Source organism: Engystomops pustulosus, chromosome 5 (assembly GCF_040894005.1).
Source record: "Engystomops pustulosus chromosome 5, aEngPut4.maternal, whole genome shotgun sequence".
Lineage (NCBI taxonomy): Eukaryota > Metazoa > Chordata > Amphibia > Anura > Leptodactylidae > Engystomops > Engystomops pustulosus.
In genome coordinates this window covers 132691771-132717956 of record NC_092415.1, presented here as the reverse complement: position 1 = coordinate 132717956, position 26186 = coordinate 132691771, and the positions used below count along the sequence as shown (strand labels likewise).

The following is a 26186-nucleotide window of genomic DNA, read 5'->3' as shown; positions in this document are numbered from 1 at the left end:
ACGTACTCCCTCACCATCTTTCTGTAAAGATCAGCCCTACTCTGCCGAGACTGGGGACAGGTGACAGTGTCTTGCTGGGGTGACATAAAGCTGGCAAAAGCCTTGTAAAGCGTACCCTTGCCAGTGCTGGACAAGCTGCCTGCTCGCCTACTCTCCCTCGCTACTTGTCCCGCAGAACTACGCACTCTGCCGCTAGCGCTGTCAGAAGGGAAATACTGTTTCAGCTTGTGCACCAGGGCCTGCTGGTATTCATGCATTCTCACACTCCTTTCCTCTCCAGGGATGAGAGTGGAAAGATTTTGCTTGTACCGTGGGTCCAGGAGAGTGAATACCCAGTAATCGGTGCTGGAATAAATTCTTTGAACGCGAGGGTCACGGGATAGGCAGCCTAGCATGAAATCTGCCATATGCGCCAGAGTCCCAACGCGCAAGAATTCACTCCCCTCACTGGCCTAACTGCCCATTTCCTCCTCCTCCAACTCCTCCAACTCCTCTTCTTCTGCCCATACACGCTGAACAGTGAAGGACTGAACAATGGTCCCCTCTTCTGGCTATCAACAAGGGAATCTTCTTCCCCCGTCTCTTGTGACGAGCGCAAAGCTTCCGACTTCATGCTGATCAGAGAGTTTTTCAACAGGCCAAGCAGCGGGATGGTGAGGCTGATGATGGCGGCACCGCCACTGACCATCTGTGTTGACTCCTCGAAGTTACTCAGAACCTGACAGATATCAGACATCCACGTCCACTCCTCATTGTAGACTTGAGGAAGCTGACTGACCTGACTACCAGTTCTGGTGGAAGTTGACATCTGGCAGTCTACAATCGCTCTGCGCTGCTGGTAAACTCTGGATAACATGGTTAATGTTGAATTCCACCTCGTGGGCACGTCGCACAACAGTCGGTGAGCGGGCAGTTGGAGGAGGCGCTGCGCTGCCCTGAGAGTGGCAGCATCTGTGCTGGACTTCCTGAAATGCGCACAGATGCGGCGCACCTTCGTGAGCAAATCAGACAGATTGGGGTATGTCTTGAGGAAACGCTGAACTATGAGATTTAACACATGGGCCAGGCATGGCACATGTGTCAGTCTGCCGAGTTGCAGAGCCGCCATCAGGTTAAGGCCGTTGTCACACACAACCATGCCTGGCTTCAGGTTCAGCGGTGCCAGCCACAGATCAGTCTGCGCCGTGATGCCCTGTAATAGTTCTTGGGTGGTGTGCCTTTTATCACCTAGGCTCAGCAGTTTGAGCACCGCCTGCTGTCGCTTAGCGACGGCACTGCTGCTGTGCCTAGAGCTAGCGACTGATGGCGCCATGCCCACGGATGGTAGTTCGGAGGAGGAGGTGGAGGAGGGGTGGGAGGAGGAGGAGGCATAGTAGGCCTGAAAGACCTGGACCGAGGTAGGCCCCGCAATCCTCGGCGTCGGCAGTATATGACCAGCCGCAGGGTCAGACTCGGTCCCAGCCTCCACCAAGTTAACCCAATGTGCCGTCAGCGATATATAGTGGCCCTGCCCGGCAGCACTCGTCCACGTGTCCGTGGTCAGGTGGACCTTGTCAGAAACGGCGTTGGTCAGGGCACGGATGATGTTGTCTGACACGTGCTGGTGCAGGGCTGGGACGGCACATCGGGAAAAGTAGTGGCGGCTGGGGACCGAATACCGAGGGGCGGCCGCCGCCATGAGGTTGCGAAAGGCCTCGGTCTCTACTAGCCTATAGGGCAGCATCTCCAGGCCAATCTGGAGATCTGTACATTAAGGGCTTGGGCGTGCGGGTGGGTTGCACTATATTTCCTTTTCCGCTCCAGCGTCTGGGGTATGGAGAGCTGAACGCTGGTGGATGCTGTGGAGGATCGTGGAGGCGACGATGGGGTTTTTGTGCCAGGGTCCTGGGCAGGGGGCTGACTATCAGCTGACACAGGGGAAGGAGCAGTGGTGTGCACAGCCGGAGGTGAACGGGCTTGGTGCCACTGAGTGGGGTGTTTAGCATTCATATGCCTGCGCATACTGGTGGTAGTTAAGCTAGTAGTGGTGGAACCCCTGCTGATCCTGGTTTGGCAAAGGTTGCACACCACAGTCCGTCAGTCATCCGGTGTTTCCTTAAAGAACCTCCAGACTTCTGAAAATCTAGCCCTCGCCGCGGGAGCCCTCGCCACGGGAGCTTCACTACGTGACACATTTGGCGCTGATGCACCAGCTCTGGCCCTGCCTCTCCGTCTGGCCCCACCACTGCCTCTTCCAACCTGTTCTGGTCGAGGACTCTCCTCCGTCTCAGAAGCACTGTGTTCACCCGGCCTCTCAACCCAGCTTGGGTCTGTCACCTCATCATCCTCCGATCCCTCAGTCTGCTCCCCCCTCGGACTTCCTGCCCTGACAACAACTTCACCACTGTCTGACAACCGTGTCTCCTCATCGTCCGACACCTCTTTACACACTTCTTCCACTACGTCAAGAAGGTAATCATCACCCACAGACTGCGACTGGTGGAAAACCTGGGCATCGGAAAATTGCTCAGCAGCAACCGGACAAGTGGTTTGTGACTGTGGGAAGGGTCCAGAAAACAGTTCCTCAGAGTATGCCGGTTCAAATGCCAAATTTTCCTGGGAGGGGGCAGACTGGGGGGGAGGAGGCTGAGGTGCAGGAGCTGGAGGAGTGCCGATTTCGGTGACATGGGTGGACTGCGTGGAAGACTGACTGGTGGACAAATTGCTCGAAGCATTGTCGGCAATCCACGACATCACCTGTTCGCACTGTTCTGGCCTCAACAGTGCTCTACCACGAGTCCCAGTAACTTCAGACATGAACCTACGGAGTGTAGCTCTGCGGCGTTCCCCTGCTCCCTCATCAGCATGTGGTGTCTCACTCCGCCCAGGACCACGGCCTCTGACCCCTGCAGTAGTTGGACGCCCACGTCCCCGCCCTCGTCCTCTACCCCTAGCCCTCGGGTTAAACATTTTGAAAATGAAAGTTATAACTTTAATTTTTTTTTTTTTTTGTGTTTTTTAGTTTTTAAAACCAAACGATGCTATCCTATTGCTATGGCTATTTTCTAGCCAACTATGAAAGCACACTGCTATGCCAGATGAGATGACGCTGAGTTATGAAAAAATAAACGTAAAATAAAAAGTAAATGGCAGACTGTGCCTAATTTCAATCCAACCCCTAATAAATTGTCCCACTTCGGTCTTTGCGATGGATATGTGCGTCACTAAGCGCTAAACACAACGGTCGCAAGTCTCCCTGCAAATTCCTCACAATATGGTAGTAGATGCACTACAGCAAGGCCAGCCACCAGCAGCTCAACCAGAAATAAGATATATAACGCTATTGTAGGCCTAAGTAAGCCGTTTGGATTCTCCTATGGCTATTTTCTAGCCAAGTATGAAAGCACACTGCTATGCCAGATGAGATGACGCTGAGTTATGAAAAAATAAACGTAAAATAAAAAGTAAATGGCAGACTGTGCCTAATTGAAATCCAACCCCTAATAAATTGTCCCACTTCGGTCTTTGCGATGGATATGTGCGTCACTAAGCGCTAAACACAACGGTCGCAAGTCTCACTGCAAATTCCTCACAATATGGTAGTAGATGCACTACAGCAAGGCCAGCCACCAGCAGATCAACCAGAAATAAAATATATAACGCTATTGTAGGCCTAAGTAAGCCGTTTGGATTTTCCTATGGCTATTTTCTAGCCAAGTATGAAAGCACACTGCTATGCCAGATGAGATGACGCTGAGTTATGAAAAAATAAACGTAAAATAAAAAGTAAATGGCAGACTGTGCCTAATTGAAATCAAACCCCTAATAAATTGTCCCACTTTGGTCTTTGCGATGGATATGTGCGTCACTAAGCGCTAAACACAACGGTCGCAAGTCTCACTGCAAATTCCTCACAATATGGTAGTAGATGCACTACAGCAAGGCCAGCCACCAGCAGATCAACCAGAAATAAAATATATAACGCTATTGTAGGCCTAAGTAAGCCGTTTGGATTCTCCTATGGCTATTTTCTAGCCAAGTATGAAAGCACACTGCTATGCCAGATGAGATGACGCTGAGTTATGAAAAAATAAACGTAAAATAAAAAGAAACTGGCAGACTGTGCCTAATTGAAATCAAACCCCTAATAAATTGTCCCACTTTGGTGTTTGAGGTGGATATGTGTGTCACTAAGAGCTAAACACAACGGTAGCAAGTCCCCCTGCAAATTCCTCACAATATGGTACTAGCTGCAAATAAAAAAAAAAAATGTATAACGTTATTGTAGCCCTAAGAAGGGCTGTTGGGTTCTTGTTGAATCACTCCTGCCTAACACTATTCTAATAGAACAGCCTAACGCTTTCCCTGACCAGCAGCAGCTCTCTCCCTAGCGGCATCCAGACACAGAATGATTCGAGCAGCGCAGGCAGGGGCTAGTCTATTCCAGGGTCACCTGATCTGGCCAGCCAACCACTGCTATCGACGTGTAAGGGTACCACGTCATGCAAGGCGGAGTGCAGAGTCTCCTGGCTTGTGATTGGCTCTGTTTCTGGCCGCCAAAAAGGAAAACGGCGGGAGATGCCATTTTCTCGAGCGGGCGAAGCAACGAGCAGTTTCGAGTACGCTAATGCTCGAACGAGCATCAAGCTCGGACGAGCATCAAGCTCGGACGAGTATGTTCGCTCATCTCTACTGACAACCTTAAGTAAATACAGCCTAAGCATTATGAAGTGAGAGATAGATAGGTTCAATACTAAGTAATCGTATTAATAGGGGAAAAGCGCAGAATCGCATGTATGGTATTAAAAATAAGTTAAGAGAAGTTGTCTTTTTACTGGAAGAAATTGCTAATGTGTTTGCAAGCTACTATTCAGAATTATATCATTTGAGAGAGGTGGCAGGGGATGGAGGGAAAAATAAGAGATTTCTTTCTTCTGAATTCTTGGGTAAACTTAATTTGCCAAGGTTAACAGAGGAACAAAAATGTGAATTGAATACACCCTTTGAAGGTGGAGAAATTCTGGAGGTAGTTTCAAAACTAAAAGTGGGTAAAGCAGCAGGCCCGATGGGCTATGCAATGAATACTATAAATATTTTGGTCAGATCCTTGTATCTCATATGGTCAGATTATATAATTGCATAGCCGAGGGGGGAAAATATACCAAAAGAAATACTGGAAGGCCTGATTATAGCAATACCCAAATCTGCAAAGACTCCAGAATCTCCGGAAGACTATAGACTGATCTCCTTGTTAAATAGGGATATCAAAATTTTTGTCGCCGTTATGGCTGCTCGGTTAAAGGGAACCTACCACCACAAATCTACCTATAAAGGTAGATTGGGTGGTAGGTGGATCAATGGTACGTGAGGATAGCCCTTTTAAGGGCTAATCCTCACGTCCCCACACTTTTTTGTTAACTTTTATTAGACTTTTATGCAAATTTACTTATGCGGCTACTGGGGCGTGAAGTAGCCGCATCTGAGGTTACAAGAGGCGGCTACTCCACGCCCCGGTAGCCTCTTTTCCCCTCCTATTCACCATCTTCGGCCCGCGCCTGTTTCGGAGCAGTGACCGCGCAGGCGCGGGCCTGCTCTTCTGCGCATGTGCAGAGGGCAGGATCACCGGACGAGGGCGCGCAGCTACGCGGAGCTGTGCGCTGAAGATGGTGAGTAGGAGGGGAAAAGAGGCTACCGGGGCGTGGAGTAGCCGCCTCGTGTAACCTCAGATAGCCGCATAAGTAAATTTGCATAAAAGTCTAATAAAAGTTTGGGGACGTGAGTATTAGCCCTTAAAAGGGCTATCCTCATGTCCCATTGATCCACCTACCACCCGATCTACCTTTATAGGTAGAGTTGTGGTGGTAGGTTCCCTTTAAGGAGAGTTATGGGTGTTTTAACAGAACAGGACCAGGTTGGATTTATGCCCGGGAAACAAACTACTGATGGGATACCGAAGGTATTAAATCTAATAGAACTTTCTACACAGAAGGGTACCCCGAAAATATTTTTATTCTTGGACGCTGCTAAAGTCTTCGATCGAATAGATCAGGGCTTTATGCTTGAAGTGCTTAGGGGTTATGGGTTTGAAGGTCCTTTTTTGTCATCTATAATGTCACTGTATTCTTTTCCCAGTGCTAGGGTTATATATAACAGATCAAGTTCTAAAAATGTTTTTCTAAATAATGGCACAAGGCAGGGGTGTCCAATATCCCCATAGATTTTTAATCTTGTCATAGAAACCCTTGCTATTGCTCAAAGATCTTGTCCATTTGCAAAGGGAGCTGATGGAAAAGATAATTCAACCCTATTATCTATATATGCCGAAGATATTATGCTAGCATGTTCAGAACCGTTAATGTCTTTATGACATATTAGAAAGATTATAGATCAATTTTCAGTAGTCTCGATGTATAAACTAAATGAGAAAAAATGTCAGTGCTTTATGATCAATGGTACAGAGGATATTTATGAGGAAATAACAAAGAGATATACACTCACCGGCCATTTTATTAGGTACACCATGCTAGTAACGGGTTGGACCCCCTTTTGCCTTCAGAACTGCCTCAATTCTTCGTGGCATAGATTCAACAAGGTGCTGGAAGCATTTCTCAGAGATTTTGGTCCATATTGACATGATGGCATCACACAGTTGCCGCAGATTTGTCGGCTGCACATCCATGATGCAAATCTCCCGTTCCACCACATCCCAAAGATGCTCTATTGGATTGAGATCTGGTGACTGGAGGCCATTTGAGTACAGTGAACTCATTGTCATGTTCAAGAAACCAGTCTGAGATGATTCCAGCTTTATGACATGGCACATTATCCTGCTGAAAGTAGCCATCAGATGTTGGGTACATTGTGGTCATAAAGGGATGGACATGGTCAGCAGCAATACTCAGGTAGGCTGTGGCGTTGCAACGATGCTCAACTGGTACCAAGGGGCCCAAAGAGTGCCAAGAAAATATTCCCCACACCATGACACCACCACCACCAGCCTGAACCGTTGATACAAGGCAGGATGGATCCATGCTTTCATGTTGTTGACGCCAAATTCTGACCCTACCATCCGAATGTCGCAGCAGAAATCGAGACTCATCAGACCAGGGAACGTTTTTCCAATGTTCTACTGTCCAATTTCGATGAGCTTGTGCAAATTGCAGCCTCAGTTTCCTGTTCTTAGCTGAAAGGAGTGGCACCCGGTGTGGTCTTCTGCTGCTGTAGCCCATCTGCCTCAAAGTTCGATGTACTGTGCGTTCAGAGATGCTCTTCTGCCTACCTTGGTTGTAACGGGTGGTGATTTGAGTCACTGTTGCCTTTCTATCTGCTCGAACCAGTCTGCCCATTCTCTTCTGACCTCTGGCATCAACAAGGCATTTCCGCCCACAGAACTGCCGCTCACTGGATGTTTTTTCTTTTTCGGACCATTCTCTGTAAACCCTAGAGATGGTTGTGCGTGAAAATCCCAGTAGATCAGCAGTTTCTGAAATACTCAGACCAGCCCTTCTGGCACCAACAACCATGCCACGTTCAAAGGCACTCAAATCACCTTTCTTCCCCATACTGATGCTCGGTTTGAACTGCAGGAGATTGTCTTGACCATGTCTACATGCCTAAATGCACTGAGTTGCTGCCATGTGATTGGCTGATTAGAAATTAAGTGTTAACGAGCAGTTGGACAGGTGTACCTAATAAAGTGGCCGGTGAGTGTAGGTTTATACTTGGAAGAACAATAAAATATTTAGGAAAAGAATTAGGGGAGAATTTGGAGAATACCTGTCTGGTCAATTCTCAGAAATTGATTAGACTGGTTAGGGATGATATAACAGGGTGTGTCACACACGGGGGTGTGGGAGAGTCTCTTAGGGCAAAAGTCTGTGGACTCCCTGGACCACCACGGGAGATGATGGTACTAGCCGCAACCCGGGACCGGAATCTAAGTGGTCCCTAGTCTTCGCCAGAGCCTGCAAAGAGGGATGGTCTTGCTGTGGTGGGAAGCCATCAGGTCGGTCCACGGGTGCGACTAGGCCCGCGGGGCAGCCAAGGTAGGACCTGGGGAAAGCAGGACCTCAGGATGGCCACCGGGATCCAGGACCGCCATAGGAATACAGGACCACCCCAGGAGTACACAGAGGCATCTGGAAACGCACAGGAAACACGGAGGCGTCTGGAAATGCACACGAAAACGGAGGCATCTGGAAATGCACAGGACACACGGAGGCGTCTGGAAACGCACAGGAAACACAGAGGCGTCTGAAAACGCACAGGAAACAAGGAGGCATCTGGAAACACTCAGGAAACACAGAGGCGTCTGGAAACACACAGGAAACATGGAGGCATCTGGAAACACTCAGGAAACACGGAGGCGTCTGGAAACATACAGGAAACACGGAGGCGTCTGGAAACTCTAAGGAGGCTTTCACTTCAGTAGAATGACTTGAAGATCTGGCAGGGGATACTGGGAGACTCTGTATTATGTAGCAGAGCCAGGAATGCCAGCGTCAATTAAATGCAGAAGAGTCAGCACGTGCCCTAACAGCGGTAGTGCGCGGCCTATATGAGACAGGGGGGGCACAGATGAGGGCACGGGTGCACCTGCGATCCGTACCAAGGATTGCAGGTGAACCGTGACAGTACCCCCCTTTTAGGACCCCTTTTCTCCTCTTCTTCAGCCTCCTTTTCTTCTTCCTCTGCTTCATCCAATTCTTCTTGGTGATGAGACACATAAAGAGGAAAGCAGGAACAGTGAAAACAGGACTAACCATGTGGTGCTTGAACCTGGCATGGAACAAGCCAAGGACATCTTGAGGACGTCTAGAATGTCTTTTGGCCGGAGGCTGGAGTGGCCCTTGGAACACCGCAGGCTGGAGCAACTCTGAAGTGGCCTCTGGGAAGGCCAGAGGAGACTCTGGAGCAGCCACTGGGAAGGTCGGAGAAGACTCTGGAGCGGCCTCTGGGAAGGCCGGAGACTCTGGAAACACCGGGGTAAGGCAGGGCAGACATGAAAGCCGGGCTTGAGCACTGGGAAACAAAGCTCCTGCAAAAATTGGGGTTGCCACCAAATTTGTTAGTCTTAAAAAATTTGGGTCCAGACTCTACTACCGGAAAACATTGTGGGGTGACTGGAGCAACAGGAGGAGTTGCGGGAGCCTGCTGCTGGGAGGCAATCATCCGTTGAATAGTGGCAGCGAGTTGGCCCAGAAGTTCTTTTTGGACAACAATCTCCTGAGACTGCTGATCGATAATGCTGGGAAGGTCAGCCAGTAGCTGGAGTGGGTGCTTGGCACTGTCCAGGGCTTTAGCAAGATACATGACCTTGGCGGAGTCCATGGGTGGATCTTATGTTCACACACAGGTTTGTGGGAGAGTCTCTTGCGGCAAAAGTCTGTGGACTCCCTGGACCACCGCGGGAGATGATGGTACTAGCCGCAACCCGGGACTGGAATGTAAGTGGCCCCTGGGAAGCCACCAGGTCATTCCACAGGTGCGACTAGGCCCGCGGTGACAGGGAAGGCAGGACCTCGGGATGGCAGGACCTCAGGATGGCCACCAGGATACAGGACCACCACAGGAGTACAGGACCGCCACAGGAGTACAGGACCGCCAGAGGAACACAGGACCGCCACAGGAACGCCACAGGAACACAAGAACACCACAGGAACACAGGAAACACAGAAGAGTCTGGAAATGCACAGGAAACACGGAGGCGTCTGGAAACGCTCAGGACGCTTACACTTCAGTAGAATGACTTGAAGATCCAGCAGGGGATACTGGGAGCTGCCAGAGCCGGGAATGCCAGTGCCAATTAGCAGGACACTGGCCCTTTAAATGCAGAAGAGTCGGCTCGCACGTGCCCTAACAGTGGCCCAGACAAGACAGGCGTGCGGCCTGGCCGAAGACCACAGTCTGGAACCCGGAGAGGTCAGTACAGGCCCAGGGGAGCGGGGACAGCAGCAGCAGGGGCACAGATGAGGGCACGGATGGAACCGCGATCTGTACTGAGGATCGCAGGTGTAACCGTGACAAGGTGTAGAGGTACATTTACCTGGATTGCAAGGGTAAATTTAGTAAAGATGTTAATTCTCTCGATAATACTGTACACAATTCGTTGTTTTCCCTTCCTTTCTAGGAATACATTAAAAGTTACACAAAGTATGTTATTTAAATTTATAGGGAAAGGGGACAAGAGTGGCTGTTAAGGTACTGCAATTACCATGGGATCTTTGAGGGGGGGGGATTTCCAGATTTAATTTTATTTAACAAAGCAGTAAGCTTACAATACATTATAGATTGGTACAGAACTGAACCAGCAACAACCCCAAAAAACGGAAAAAGCGTTGTTTAATCTAAGCAGTCCCCTGAGAGAGGTATTGTTTAGGTCTTGATTTGGCTTGTTAATTCCATTTTATAAATCTGCTACAATTCAACACCTTCTTGCAGTATGGAATGAACCTAAAGAAACTAATTGGAAATATTTCAATAGAAAAGAAATTAAAATAGCTTGGTTGGTTGAAAATCGGCTAGTGTTTCGAGAAGATTTTGGTATAGATGTGATAAGTTTACATTACAAGATCTACTTATAGGTAGTAGAATGATTCATTTTGATGAAGCAAAGGAGGCTGGCATTTTTGAAGGGGGTGAATTTCTGATTTACAGCTGCTGCTGTCCCCGCTCCCCCGGGCCTGTATTTGTAGATCTATAAAAAAAAAGCATAACATTTTAAGGAAGTTGACCTTGCAAAAATGTTTCTCTCAATTTATAAATAAAGTTGCAAGACAAGATTCAGGATAAACTGCTTTCGGGTATTTATAGAAATCTCTCAATTAAAAAAAAAAATACAGCGGATTAAATAAAAAAAGGGAAAAGGATGTAGGAAGAGAGCTTAGTTTGAGAGACTGGGAAAGATCTTGGAAGTCAATTTCACAATACTCTATTTGTATAAACCATATAGAACTAGCAAAAAAAATCCAATATAGATTGCATTATTTTCCAGAGTTGTGAAAAAAATTTCATGATGAAAACAGCGCAACTTGCTGGAAGGGTTGCGGGTTAGTTCCAAGTTTTTTTTACACTCTTGGTGGGGATGTACAGTGGTTCAAAAATTTTGGAAGGATATATCTAGGATAATTTCTAAAGTTGTTGGGAGTTAGGGATCTCCATCAGTGGAATTGGCTCTCTTAACAATGAACTTGGACTTGCTTCCAAATAGAGTAAGATTTCTGGTGTCCCATACACTGTGTGCAGCAAGAATGGAAATAACTCAACACGGGAAAGAAGAACAGGGTCCCTCCTTAAACGCTACAATAGTAACAGTGAACAAATTTTATCAATATGAATTCTGGATAGCTATAGAGAAATGTAAACTCCTGAGCTTAATGGAATGATGGGAACCATGGAGTTCCAAGCCAGATTTGTTTGGGGGTCTTGTTATATAGGAAAATCTGGATATATAATTAATATTGATTTCTATTTTTCTACTTTTTCTTTCTTTTTTCTTCCTTATTTTCCCCCACTCTTTTGGGGGAATGTTAGACTAGTAATTGTTATGGAAATGGGAATATGAAATGAAATATTATCCAAATACATATGTGTTGATATTGGAAAATTATTATGAATATAAGCAAAGGGAATATATTTTAAAAGACAAGATACTGATATGTCTAAAGTCTTTGAATGTTGTGTTATGGTATGACATTTTTTGCTTTTTTGTTTCTTTTTTTATATACAAAGGCTACTTTTCTTCACTTTTTGCATGTTTTGCAAAAAATGTATTTAAAATGTAAAAAATGTAAATAAAATGTATTTATTTACCTACTCCTATTATAAGATATATGGTGATATATTTTTACCTCATATGAATCGGCTATTCAACACCTTTCTCGTGGGCACCCCCATCACGTCCTCTATGCTATGCTCATACATTACATTAATCCCTAAACCTGGGAAGGATCCACTAGTTTGTGCTAGCTATCGGCCAACAGCCCTCCTTAACTCTGACTTGAAGACCTTCACTAAGTTACTGGCTGACAGGCTGAACCAATGGCTCCCACAACTGATCCATAAGGAGCAAGTGTTAGATTCCGTCAAGCCGAAGATAATATGTGGAGAGCGGTGGATCTTCTAGAGGTTGTTCCGCATAATGGGAAACAGGCTCTCTTTCTCAGCCTAGATGCTGAAAAGGGCTTGATTGCTTAGATTGGACCTTCATGTTTGCTACTCTTCAGTGTTTTGCACTGAGGGGTCCCTTCCTCCAGGCTATACGGCACTTGTATTCCACTCCTCTGCTGTGGTCCACCTGCCACATGCCCACTCTCTTTCCCCATACAGAACGGCAAGCGTCAGGGTTATCCACTCTCCCCTTTGCTATATATACTGAGCTTAGAACTCATGGTGGCACATATTAGGGCTAACCCCGATATCAAGGGAATAATGGTACATAACACTCAATTTAAAATTTCATTATTCACTGATGACATTCTACTTACCCTATCCAATCCCGTCATTAGTTTGCCAAATCTACACGTAACGCTAGACAGCTATAGTTCCTTATTGGGATATCAAATCAACAACACCAAGACAGAAGCTCTGCCAATTAACATACCCAAGAGAGATTTTAAGGCCCTACAGTCTACATTCCCCTATGCTTGGAAGCCCTCATCTTTAAAATACCTGGGTATTAAACTCCCCTTCCTATAACATACTGTTTGGGGCCAATTCTACACCTCTACTGCAGGAAATTCTGACCTTGCTGAATAGGTGGAAACCACTTCATGCGTCATTCCTGGGTCATATTGCCGAAATAAAAATGTTGATATTACCTAATATATTATATTTGTTTGAGACACTGCCGGTTAGGGTGCCCATGACTTGGGAGCCCAGACTCCAGTCCAGGTGTCTTGACTATGTTTTCAATGGGCAGAGGCAGCGAATCCCAAAGTCGGTTATGTCTGCTAGCTATTCCAATGGAGGCCTGGTGTTTCCTGATTTGAAACTATATTACTTCTCTGCCCATCTCAGACATATAGCATCCTGGACTACCCTCCCCGTCTATAGTAGATGGACGGAACTAGAAAAGTTATGGCTGGCAGTATACCACCCGGCCACCTTGTTCTGGGGCCCCCTATACAAAACACCCCCTGCCATGCTTTTAGGACCTATGTAGTTTACCAAGGATATATGGCTTAAGTGTAGGGGTAAATTCCAGTTAGCCATTCTCCAATCCCCTCTTACACCTGTCCACCTGTATACACCACACCTCCCAGAAAGTACATCTCTGGCGAGCTTCCAGCCCTGGTTTCTAGCTAAGTTATTCCAAGTAAAAGACTTTATAGCCAACTGCACAAGAAAGATCCTCCCCTTTTCCACACTAGCAGGGAGATAACCACCCCCCCTCAGGGGGGCTTTTTCAATACAGACAGATTAGACATTATGTGCTTTTACTCCTGGGACATGGTAAGGGTCCGAAGCCTACCCCTTTCAAGTTAATTTGTGCTGGTGGTCCATCCTCCAAGGGTTTAATTACCAGCATCTATAACATCCTTAAAGGAAACCTACCACTGCTAATGGTAGGTATTAGCTGTAAACACCGGGCACCAGCTCAGGGTGAGCTGGTACCGGAGATTACCTTTGCTAGTGTTTTAAACCGCTGTATCACGGTTTAAACACATTTTGATGAACAGACCCAAGGTAGCTTCGGCGCTTGATGTACTGGTTCTCCCTGGGGCAATCCCTAAGTGTCTGTAGGATGAGTCCCTGGATAATGGATGGGGAGCCCATGGTGGTAACAGCCGTATCCAGGGATCAGACAGAGGCAACGTTGTGCAAAATAACTCACGTTTTTTTTATTGAACAACAGCAGGGAACGGGTCTAAACGGTCTCACAGCAGATTACTGGAGTGGTCATGGTGAGGAGTCCTCAGGAATGTTTCACCAGCCTGGTAGTAGATGTAGGCTGGGATGGAGCTGTGTCCAGTTGTGGAAGCTGCAGCTCTGGATAGGAATCTCCTGTCAGCACCAGGCTCGCACTGGTCTGCCGGGATACCGGTCAAAACCTTGGTGGACCCTGTCATTATCAAAAGGCACCATCTCCTATCTGTGTCTGCCAGCAGACACATTCAGCTGAGGCTGGAGGAGGGGGGAAACAGGGGGGACGATGACTTCCTGCAGGAGGGAGAGACAGGTTCTCTGCTCTTCCCACAGCAGCGCTGGGGCAGTGAAGAAGGAGTAAGACATTTCCTCCTCACTGCACCAGCCCCTGAGTCAGTGCAGGAGAACATGGCCACTGATTCATTGCTGCTGCCTCACTGGAGGAGCAGACAGTGAGCTGTCACTAATTACAGACCAGAGGAAGTGGGCCCCCTAGTTGTCACAGTGGGCCCCCTTCCTCCTGGTCATGACAGACATCAGGGGCCACCAATCAGCTAGCAGCTTCTGCTTGAGCTTCATCCCCCTGGCACAGCACAGGATTCCCTCATGTGCGCGGTGGTGGAAGCTCAGGATGGATCAGGAGCTGCTGCTCCCCCCATGATGGCTTCCAGCACAAGAAAAAGGTATTTCTTACAAAATAAAAGTGCATCACATTTAGACACACACAGTGCTCCTCATTACATCCCTGCAATGTGTACATATAGAATAACAGTGGACTCAAGAACTACAACTCCCAGCAGTTGAATGAGATGCTGAAAGTTGTAGTTCTTCGATTGACTGTATTAAGTATTGGTGTAGAATAAGGAGTGATGTCACACGTAACGCGCTGACTCTGTTTAGAAATGGAAACAAAGTGCACAGGGGTGTGATGCGCTTCAATGCAACCCGCACCCAGTATCCTGTATTATCCAAATGCAAGGGCTGGAGGAATCAAAGCTTTACGTGTGACCGCAGGCTCAGTATTACCAGCATACCCCACATTACATGTGACCACAGCCTCAGTATTACCAGTATACCCCGCGTTACATGTGACCACAGCCTCAGTATTACCAGCATACCCTGTGTTACTTGTGACCGCAGCCTCAGTATAACCAGCATACCCCACGTTAGGTGGGACGGTAGCCTCAGTATTACCAGCATACCCCGCATTACGTATGACCGCAGCCTCAGTATAACCAGCATAACCCGCGTTATGCTGGTTATGCTTCGGGTCTGTTCATCAAAATGTGTTTAAACCGCGATATAGCGGTTTAAAACACTAGCAAAGGTAAGCTCCGGCACCAGCTCACCCTGAGCTGGTGCCCGGTGTTTACAGCTAATACCTACCATTAGCAGTGGTAGGTTTCCTTTAATTCCCCTTCAAAGCCTAGCCTGCCATCACATGCATATATGACCAAATGGGAAACATGGCTAAGTAGGCAATTTTCCCTACAACAGTGGCAGATCATATGGTTCATAGCTAAGAAAGCCTCTGTTAACTCCCTCAATAAAGAAAGGCAGATTTTCTCATGACATGGTACCATGTGGTAGGGTGGTAGGGAAAGAGCCTCACTTTCTCATATTTTCTGGACATGCTCATCTATAGGAAATTACTGGGTAATGGTTAGGAATCTTCTTTTGGATTTACTTCACGTAGATATCCCTCTGGACCCCGAAGTATATTTACTCAATTTGCTGCCTACGAATATCTGTGGTCCACATATGCCAGACTGCTCCTTCATGCCCTCACTGCAGCTAAATATCTGATCTCCCTGTTTTGGAAAAAAACTGTCCCATCTTCATTTGCAGGCTTAACCACCCGTATTAAGGACGTGAGACTAATGGAACATCTGTTGACTTATCTCAACTTTTTTTTTCTTTTCTCTTCCCTTTTTGTACAGCTCATGAGGCAAGATCCATTGTTTCTTTTTTCTGAAGTTAGTCGTATGTTTTTAAAGTTACTATTTTTTCATTCTACAACGCTTCTGATCCAATGTACGGGCTTGGGCTAATTGTACCTACATTGTATGTGGTTTACTATGTTTCTTATACACTTGTGTTGTAATTTTGTAATTCATAGTATATATATATATATATTATCATACAATGACCTTCAATTAGTTATCCACCAGTTTTTATGGTGATCATACACAATGGATGATGTAGTTGAACCCCCTTATTGTCTTATGACAGCCCGGACCCTGCTCTAACAGTCTGGATTGGAACTCCGTTCCATTCGGGCAGTTAACCGCTTCAATCCCCCGGTCAAAGCTGTGACCACGGGATCAATGTACCTTCAGAGGGATTGCAGGGTGCCGTCTTCAGTGCCAAGCAGCCGGAGACCTAATAAAGGCCCCTGGCTGGACTGAGTAGATGCCTGTTATCCTATGCAGATGCATTCTGCATTCTGCACTTCTAATGCACTGCAATGTCCCAAAAGTCCCTAACACATATAAAACAATAAATAATAAAAAAAAGTGGAAAAAAGTTTAAAAAAACACAACATGTTAGGTATCACCGTGTCAAAATGTCAATTTAAAAAGATATAAAAATGGTTTTTCCCAGTGGTGAACCCCATAAGGGTTTATTTGTTGTTTCGCAGTGCATAAAAAACATAATAAAAAGTTATCTAAAGGTCACATAGTCCCCAAAATAGTAGCAGTGAAAATGCCAGCTCATCCTGGAAAAAAATGACACCTAAGCCAACTCCGTACTCCTAAGTATGAAAAAGTTATTGGAGTCAGAATATGGTAAAGGTAATAATTTTTTTTTGGTACAAAAAGTTTACATTTTTGGTAAAATCTATTAACACCTAATAAAACCTATATAAATATGGTATCCCTGTGATCGTACAAAACCAAAGAATATATTAGAAATGCCATTTGGAATGTACAGTGAAAGACGTAAAAACAGAGCCCACAAGAAAATGGCACAAATATTTTTACCACATTTTGAATTGTATTTCCACTTCCCAGTACAAGGGATGGAATATAAAATACCGTCACTAGTAAGTACAATTTGTTATGCAAAAAATAAGTCCTTAAACAGCTCTGAACAGGGAAAAATAAAGTTATTGATTTTTGAAAGTGAGGAGCGATAAACAGAAAGTAAAATGGAAAAAGCCCATAAGGGACAAGGGGTTAATATGCCCCCTATACCACATGATAAAAAGTTTAAAAGTTCTCTGGGATAAAGGTTTGTGGTACCTGAGGCCACGTTCATACGTGACATTTTGGTTACGTTTGGAAAGCATTCCAAAGGCTCCACTGGTGATAACATATTTTGGTAACATTGTGTTTCCAACACATTAACTAAATGCAAAGTAAATGCAATTTTACCTCAATGTGTGATCACAGTTAGAGCCTTTGGATTTTGTTTCAAAACGCAACCAAAATGCCACTTGTGAACGTGGCCCCACAAGCTCTACAAACACGTCTTGGCACCTGAAAATTATTCTGCCCTACAAAAGCTCAATGGCTCCTTCCCTTCTGCGCCCCAACCATGTGCCCTGACAGCTGGTTACATGCACATTTGGAGTGTCCTCTTACTTGGAAAACACTGCACAATATATTCCTAGCTGCATCTTCTACTTTTATTCAGTTAATGTGGGTAAAATTTTGTGGATAAATGAATTAATGATAAATATTGGTGATTTCCAAATCAAACATGGGGTGATATGCCTGGGATTGCTAGATACAGAACTTACTAAAACGCTATAGAAATGATTAAATAACAAATGATAAAATAATTTATTCTAAAATTTTCTAAAAAAATTGAGAGAATGCTGTTCGATTTGTGATTTTTCTAGTGTCGTCATAAAACAAATGCATTGTGCCGCGATTCACTAAGATTTCCTGCATGTGTTGCAGGAATCCCGCGCTCCCCAATTTGTTTCGCCACGGCAAAAACAGATCACGTGTGACACAATCCCAGTGCAGACACTTGTTGAATACCTGTCAAAGCCATGCAAATCCCGAAAGCGGTGCACAGTATGACGAAAGTGTGATACGCAACCCTTAGTAAATAAGTCCCTATCAGTTTGAAAACCAGAACATTTTGAAGTTTGAAAATAGCAATTTTTTTCAAAATGTTTACCAACTTCACCTTTTTTCATAAATAAATGTTAAATATGTCAACCAAAATTTCCCACTAACTTGAAGTACAAAATGCTGCTGAAAAACAAACTCAAAAACAGTAAGTTAAAGCCTTGTAAAGTTATAACCAGATACAGTGACACGTGCTGGTTTTGAAAAATAGGCCTTGGTCACTGAGGGGTTAAACAGATGAATTCAACTTGCCTGATGATTTCATGCTCATTCATAGCAAGTTGCCATGTATTATCTGTGTGAAACAGTTACACTTTTTACTTGACAAAACATTTGATGTATTCACACGATAGGTTGATGCACACAATTTATGAAGTTGTAGATCAGTCTGTCAACCATTCTTCTAACAACAGTAAAGCACTCAGAGTAAAAGTAACTGTGAGCCCTGAAGCTTCAACAAAGAAAAGAGAGAATTCAGGTTCAGGTAATTAATTAATTCACATAAAAACCCATGTGTTATTTCCCAGTTCTTTCACTGTTTACATACATACATACTGTTTCACTGATTACATACATTTGTAGATAAGGTGAACTTTTGATAAACCAATACTTTGATAAACCAGGTCTAAAGCAAAACTAATTGGCATTGTTGCAACACTGTTATTGGCTACTCTAATACAAGGTAATCCTCAGTTAAGTTAAGTGAAATGTTTCCTTTAGAGCCAAGATGATTTAACACCTTAGGGACATGGCCTAAAATGCCCCACAGGACACAGAACTTTTTTTTTTTTTCCCTGTTCAAATTTCAAAAGACAGAACTTTTTTATTTTTTATCCAACATAATTATATAGAGCTTGTATTTGTGGTAAGATTTGTATTTTCCAATGGGTTAATTTTTATGGTAAAAATAGCATAATAAATTCAATTTATTAACTCTTTTCTGCAGCGGAACAGAATAAAATGCTTTTTAAGTTTTTTAATTAAAACTTTTACACAGCTCACTATACAGTATAATAAACATGGTAAAATTATTCTGTAAGTTGGTACAATTAAGGAGACACCAAAAAACGTACAGGATTTCTTATGTTTTATTACTTTAGTAAATAAAACATTTTTTTAAGGAAATCGTATTTGCCTACGTGACACCATACGCCAACGTTTTTATTCCGCATTCAAAAGAGGATTATTGCAGGAAAAGGTAATGGTTAGATTTATTCTTTCTTTTAGGGAACATGTGACATTTTGATCGCTTTCTATTATATATTTTTGGGTAGGAAGCATAATTTTTAAAACCTTTTTTTTCTTAATAAAAAGGTCCTAAGAAACTAAAAGAAGAGCAGAAAATGATAGAGGGGGCACACACCAGCATGTAGCTGTGCTTGGTTTACAATTAGAGATGAGCGAGCACTAAAATGCACGGGTGCTCGTTATTTGAGATGAACTTTTCCCGATGCTCGAGTGCTCGTCTCGAATAACGAGCCCCATTGAAGTCAATGGGAGACTCGAGCATTTTTCAAGGGGACCAAGGCTCTGCACAGGGAAGCTTGGCCAAACACCTGAGAACCTCAGAAAAGGATGGAAACACCACGGAAATGGATAGGAAACAGCAGGGGCAGCATGCATGGATGCCTCTGAGGCTGCTTAATCGTACCATTATGCCAAAATTATGGGCAACAGCATGGCCATGACAGAATGACCGAATGAGGCTAGATAGCATCTAAAACATGCAATAATTGACATTGACACTATAGGGGACGGCATGCAGAGGCAGGCTAGAGAGTGTCATGGCGACATACCCTAAATGGACTCAGGCTTCAAACCAATGGGTGGCAGAGAGGAACCAAAGGAGGTGAGCAAGAAGCGCTGGAATGATTTCCTATGTCAACAAAAGGTTGACGGTATATTTAGTCGATAACACAGCATGGTGGCGACATAGTGACCAAGTTCCATAACGTATCTGGTGAAACACCCGAAAAATGAGCCTGACACAGCTCTTTTGATAAGGGGACGACATGTGGAGGCAGCCATAGAGACGACTTCCATGATTAAGAGTGACAGTATGGGGCATCCATATTGCGCTGCTATGATTGCAACTTCAGGTCTCCAGCATGGCGGCGACAGATGGGCCAAGTTCCACTATGTATCTGGTGAAACACCTGAAAATTCTGCCTGACACAGCTCGTTTCATAAGGGGATGATGTGCTGCATATCCTCTCGTGCTCCAGCGTCTGGGGTATAGAGAGTTGAAAGTTGCGCCTGGAGACATTGGTGGACGCTGTGGAGGATCGTGGAGGCAAAATGGACAGGAAACAGCAGGGGTAGCATGCATGGATGCCTCTGAGGCTGCCTAATCTTTGGATGGAGCTGGCGGTCCGCTGCCAGGCGAGCTTTCGCCTGTCCAAGTCCCTGTCTCTCGGCTCCTCCCCACCCAAAATGGGCCTGGGGGCCAGAAGCGTTTACTTTGAAAAAATTATAATTTTCAAAGCAGGCGGGGTCGTTTGAATATTTCATCTAGGAATAATGGAATAGCATAGCGGTTCTATTTTTAATAGCTTTTTTGGAAATGGTTCCATGATTAAGAGCGACAGTATGGGGCATCCATATTGCGCTGCTATGATTGCAACTTCAGGTCTCCAGCATGGCGGCGACAGATGCGCTGAGTTCCACTATGTATCTGGTGAAACACCTGAAAATTCTGCCTGACACAGCTCGTTTGATAAGGGGACGATGTATGGAGGCAGTGAAGTAGTAGTAGATTAAAGGTGCTGCAGTTAAAACTATGTTAGTTGGATCTTGGGATGGAGCTGGCGCTCCGCCGCCAGGCGAGCTTTCGCCAATCCAAGCCCCTGTCTCTAGGCTACTCCACAAACAGTACTTCTAAGAACCTTTTGTATAAGATCAAGTGAAGTAGTGTTTTTATAAGTTTGGGTTATGGCGGGTGAGGGGAATGTAAACAGATGCGCAAGAAGCACTGAAATAATATCGGTAAATGATAAAAGTTTGCCAGTATATTTTGTGGATTACACAGCAGAGGGGTGACAAAGTTAACAAGTTTGATGTGGAAGCCATGAAAACAACCCAAAATTCTGCCTGACACAGCTCGTTTTATAAGGGGACCATGTATGGAGGCAGTGAACTAGTAGTAGATTAAAGGTGCTGCAGTTAAAACTATGTTAGTTGGATCTTGGGATGGAGCTGGCGCTCCGCCGCCAGGCGAGCTTTCGCCAATCCAAGCCCCTGTCTCTAGGCTACTCCACAAACAGTACTTCTAAGAACCTTTTGTATAAGATCAAGTGAAGTAGTGTTTTTATAAGTTTGGGTTATGGCGGGTGAGGGGAATGTAAACAGATGCGCAAGAAGCACTGAAATAATATCGGTAAATGATAAAAGTTTGCCAGTATATTTTGTGGATTACACAGCAGAGTGGTGACAAAGTTAACAAGTTTGATGTGGAAGCCATGAAAACAACCCAAAATTCTGCCTGACACAGCTCGTTTTATAAGGGGACCATGTATGGAGGCAGTGAACTAGTAGTAGATTAAAGGTGCTGCAGTTAAAACTATGTTAGTTGGATCTTGGGATGGAGCTGGCGCTCCGCTGCCAGGTGAGCTTTCGCCAATCCAAGCCCCTGTCTCTCGGCTACTCCCCAAACAGCACTTCTAAGAACCTTTTGTATAAGATCAAGTGTAGTAGTGTTCTTATGAGTTTGGGTTATGGCGGGTGAGGGGAATGTAAACAGATGCGCAAGAAGCGCTGAAATATTATCGGTAAATGATTTGCCAGTATAAAAGTTTGCCAGTATATTTTGTGGATTACACAGCAGGGTGGTGAAAAAGTTAACAAGTTTGATGTGGAAGCCATGAAAACAACCCAAAATTCTGCCTGACACAGCTCGTTTGATAAGGGGACCATGTATGGAGGCAGCTATATGGACGACTTTTGGAGGCAGCTATGGCGATGACGTGTGGAGGTAGCAATGGAGACAACGTGTGGAGGCAGCTAAAAAGACGACGTGTAGCGGCTGCTATGGAGATAATTTAATTTGGATAGTGCCTGTGTGTGGCAGTCCAAAAAAGTTTTCAAACCAGAGGAGCAGGTAGGTGGTCCTCCAGAAAAATTAAATAGATTGAGTGCCTGTATGTGGCAGTCCAAAAAAGTTTTCAAAACAGAGGAGCAGGTAGGTGGTCCTCCAGAAAAATTAAATAGATTGAGTGCTGTATGTGGCAGTCCAAAAAAATTTTCAAACCAGAGGACCGGGTGGGTGGCCCTCCAGAAAAATTAAATACATAGAGTACCTGTATGTGGCAGTCCCAAAAATTGTTTAAAACTGAGGACCGGGTAGGTGGCTCTCCAGAAAAATTAAATACATAGAGTACTATAGCTAGAGCCAGTTGGCCCTGGCAAAAAATAGCCAGTTTCCTCTGCTTTAGTGTACAAAGAGGAGGAGAAGGAGGACAATGAGAAGGAGGAGTGCATACATTATTCAGGTTGAGCTTCTTTCACCTGGTGGAGAATGGAAATCCTGAGAAATCCAGGCTTTATTCATCTTGATAAGCGTCAGCCTGTCAGCGCTGTCAGTCGACAGGCGTGTACGCTTATCGGTGATGATGCCACCAGCTGCAATGAAAACACGCTCGGACAACACGCTAGCGGCAGGGCAGGCAAGAACCTCCAAGACGTACAGCGCCAGTTCGTACCACATGTCCAACTTTGAAACCCAGTAGTTGTAGGGAGCTGTGTGATCATTTAGGACGATGGTATGGTCAGCTACGTACTCCCTCACCATCTTTCTGTAAAGATCAGCCCTACTCTGCCGAGACTGGGGACAGGTGACAGTGTCTTGCTGGGGTGACATAAAACTGGCAAAGGCCTTGTAAAGCGTACCCCTGCTAGTGCTGGACAAGCTGCCTGCTCGCCTACTCTCCCTCGCTACTTGTCCCGCACAAGTACGCCCTCTGCCGCTAGCGCTGTCAGAAGGGAAATACTGATTCAGCTTGTGCACCAGGGCCTGCTGGTATTCATGCATTCTCACACTCCTTTCCTCTCCAGGGATGAGAGTGGAAAGATTTTGCTTGTACCGTGGGTCCAGGAGAGTGAATACCCAGTAATCGGTGCTGGAATAAATTATTTGAACGCGAGGGTCACGCGATAGGCAGCCTAGCATGAAATATGCCATATGCGCCAGAGACCCAACGCGCAAGAATTCACTCCCCTCACTGGCCTGACTGTCCATTTTCTTCTCCAACTCCTCTTCTTCTGCCCATACACGCTGAACAGTGAAGGACTGAACAATGGTCCCCTCTTCTGTCTCGCCAACATTCTCCTCCTCTTCCTCCTCATCCTCCTCCACCTCCTCCGATATGCACTGAGAAACAGACCTAAGGGTGCTTTGGCTATCAACAAGGGAATCTTCTTCCCCTGTCTCTTGTGACGAGCGCAAAGCTTCCGACTTCATGCTGACCAGAGAGTTTTTCAACAGGCCAAGCAGCGGGATGGTGAGGCTGATGATGGCGGCATCGCCACTGACCATCTGTGTTGACTCCTCAAAGTTACTCAGCACCTGACAGATATCAGACATCCATGTCCACTCCTCATTGTAGACTTGAGGAAGCTGACTGAACTGACTACCAGTTCTGGTGGAAGTTGACATCTGGCAGTCTACAATCGCTCTGCGCTGCTGGTAAACTCTGGATAACATGGTTAATGTTGAATTCCACCTCGTGGGCACGTCACACAACAGTCAGTGAGCGGGCAGTTGGAGGCGGCACTGCGCTGCCCTGAGAGTGGCAGCATCTGTGCTGGACTTCCTGAAATGCGCACAGATGCGGCGCACCTTCGTGAGCAAATCAGACAGATTGGGGTACGTCTTGAGGAAACGCTGAACTATGGGATTTAACACATGGGCCAGGCATGGCACATGTGTCAGTCTGCCGAGTTGCAGAGCCGCCACCAGGTTACGGCCGTTGTCACACACAACCATGCCTGGCTTCAGGTTCAGCGGTGCCAGCCACAGATCAGTCTGCGCAGTGATGCCCTGTAATAGCTCTTGGGCGGTGTGCCTTTTATCGCCTAGGCTCAGCAGTTTGAGCACCGCTTGCTGTCGCTTAGCGATGGCACTGCTGCTGTGCCTAGAGCTACCGACTGATGGCGCCATGCCCACGGATGGTAATTCGGAGGAGGTGGAGGAGGGGTGGGAGGAGGAGGAGGAATAGTAGGCCTTTGAGACCTCGACCGAGGTAGGCCCCGCAATCCTCGGCGTCGGCAGTATATGACCAGCCCCAGGGTCAGACTCGGTCCCAGCCTCCACCAAGTTAACCCAATGTGCCGTCAGCCATATATAGTGGCCCTCCCGGCAGCTCTCGTCCATGTGTCCGTGGTCAGGTGGACCTTTTCAGAAACGGCGTTGGTCAGGGCACGGATGATGTTGTCTGACACGTGCTTGTGCAAGGCTGGGACGCACATCGGGAAAAGTAGTGGCGGCTGGGGACCGAATACCGAGGGGCGTCCGCCATGAGGTTTCGAAAGGCCTCGGTCTCTACCAGCCTATAGGGCAGCATCTCCAGGCTAAGCAGTTTGGAGATGTAGACGTTGAGGACTTGGGCGTGTGGGTGGGTTGCACTATACTTCCTTTTGCGCTCCAGCGTCTGGGGTATGGAGAGCTGAACGCTGGTGGATGCTGTGGAGGATCGTGGAGGCGAAGATGGGGTTTTCGCATGGGAGGTGTTTGGAACGGGGTCCTGGGCAGGGGGCTGACTAGCAGATGACACAGGGGAAGGAGCAGTGGTGTGCCCGGCCGGAGGTGAACGGGCTTGGTGCCATTGAGTGGGGTGTTTAGCATTCATATGCCTGCGCATACTGGTGGTAGTTAAGCTAGTAGTGGTGGAACCCCTGCTGATCCTGGTTTGGCACAGGTTGCACACCACAGTCCGTCGGTCATCCGGTGTTTCTTTAAAGAACCTCCAGACTTCTGAAAATCTAGCCCTCGCCACGGGAGCTTCACTACGTGAAACATTTGGCGCTGATGCACCAGCTCTGGCCCTGCCTCTCCGTCTGGCCCCACCACTGCCTCTTCCAACCTGTTCTGGTATAGGACTCGCCTCCGTCTTAGAAGCACTGTGTTCACCCGGCCTATCAACCCAGCTTGGGTCTGTCACCTCATCATCCTCCGATCCCTCAGTCTGCTCCCCCCTCGGACTTCCTGCCCTGACAACAACTTCACCACTGTCTGACAATCGTGTCTCCTCATCGTCTGACACCTCTTTACACACTTCTTCCACTACGTCAATAATGTCATCATCACCCACAGACTGCGACCGGTGGAAAACCTGGGCATTGGAAAATAGCTCAGCAGCAACCGGACAAGTGGTTTGTGACTCTGGGAAGGGTCCAGAAAACAGTTCCTCAGAGTATGCCGGTTCAAATGCCAAATTTTCCTGGGAGGGGGCAGACTGGGGGGAAGGAGGCTGAGGTGGAGGAGTGCTGATTTCGGTGACATGGGTGGACTGCGTGGAAGACTAACTGGTGGACAAATGGCTAGAAGCATTGTCCGCAATCCACAACATCACCTGTTCGCACTGTTCTGGCCTCAACAGTGCTCTACCACGAGTCCCAGTAACTTGAGACATGAACCTAGGGAGTTCCCCTGCTCCCTCATCAGCAGGTGGTGTCTCATCCCGCCCAGGACCATGGCCTCTGACCCCTGCAGAAGTTGGACGCCCACGTCCACGTCCTCTACCCCTAGCCCTCGGGTTAAACATTTTCAAAATGAAAGTGTAAACTGTAAATTTTTTTTTTGTTTTGTTTTTTTGTGCTTTTTTTTAAACAAAACGATGCTACATCCTATTGCTATGGCTATTTTCTAGCCTACACTGAAAGCACACTGCTTTGCCAGATTACTTTGAGTTATAAAAGTAAATAAACGTAAAAAAATAAATAAATCAGCAGACTGTGCCTAATTCAAATCAAACCCCTAATAAATTGTCCCACTTCGGTGTTTGAGGTGGATATGTGTGTCACTAAGAGCTAAACACAACGGTCGCAAGTCTCCCTGCAAATTCCTCACAATATGGTACTAGCTGCACTACTAGTGGCAGCAAGCACAGCCACAAGCAAACCAAAAAAAAGTAAATATATAACGTTATTGTAGCCCTAAGAAGGGCTGTTGGGTTCTTGTAGAATCACTCCTGCCTAACACTATTCTAATAGAACACCCTAACGCTTTCCCTGACCAGCAGCAGCTCTCTCCCTAACGGCATC

The 26186-nt window shown here is 46.2% G+C and overlaps 1 protein-coding gene across 6 annotated transcripts in view; it reads left to right on the top strand.

The window, feature by feature from the left end:
• The window catches only part of NKD2 (NKD inhibitor of WNT signaling pathway 2), a 237968-nt gene that overhangs the window by 57180 nt on the left and 154602 nt on the right, over window positions 1–26186 (top strand). For 2 of the 6 annotated variants that reach the window (XM_072153076.1, XM_072153077.1), the window contains exon 1: window positions 18285–18414. The exons of the other annotated variants lie outside the window; for them this stretch is intronic. In XM_072153076.1, the coding sequence (XP_072009177.1) occupies window positions 18288–18414 (127 nt within the window). In that variant the 5' untranslated portion in view covers window positions 18285–18287. Of the gene's footprint in view, window positions 1–18284; window positions 18415–26186 lie in introns of those variants that run through there. 6 annotated transcript variants of the gene reach the window in all.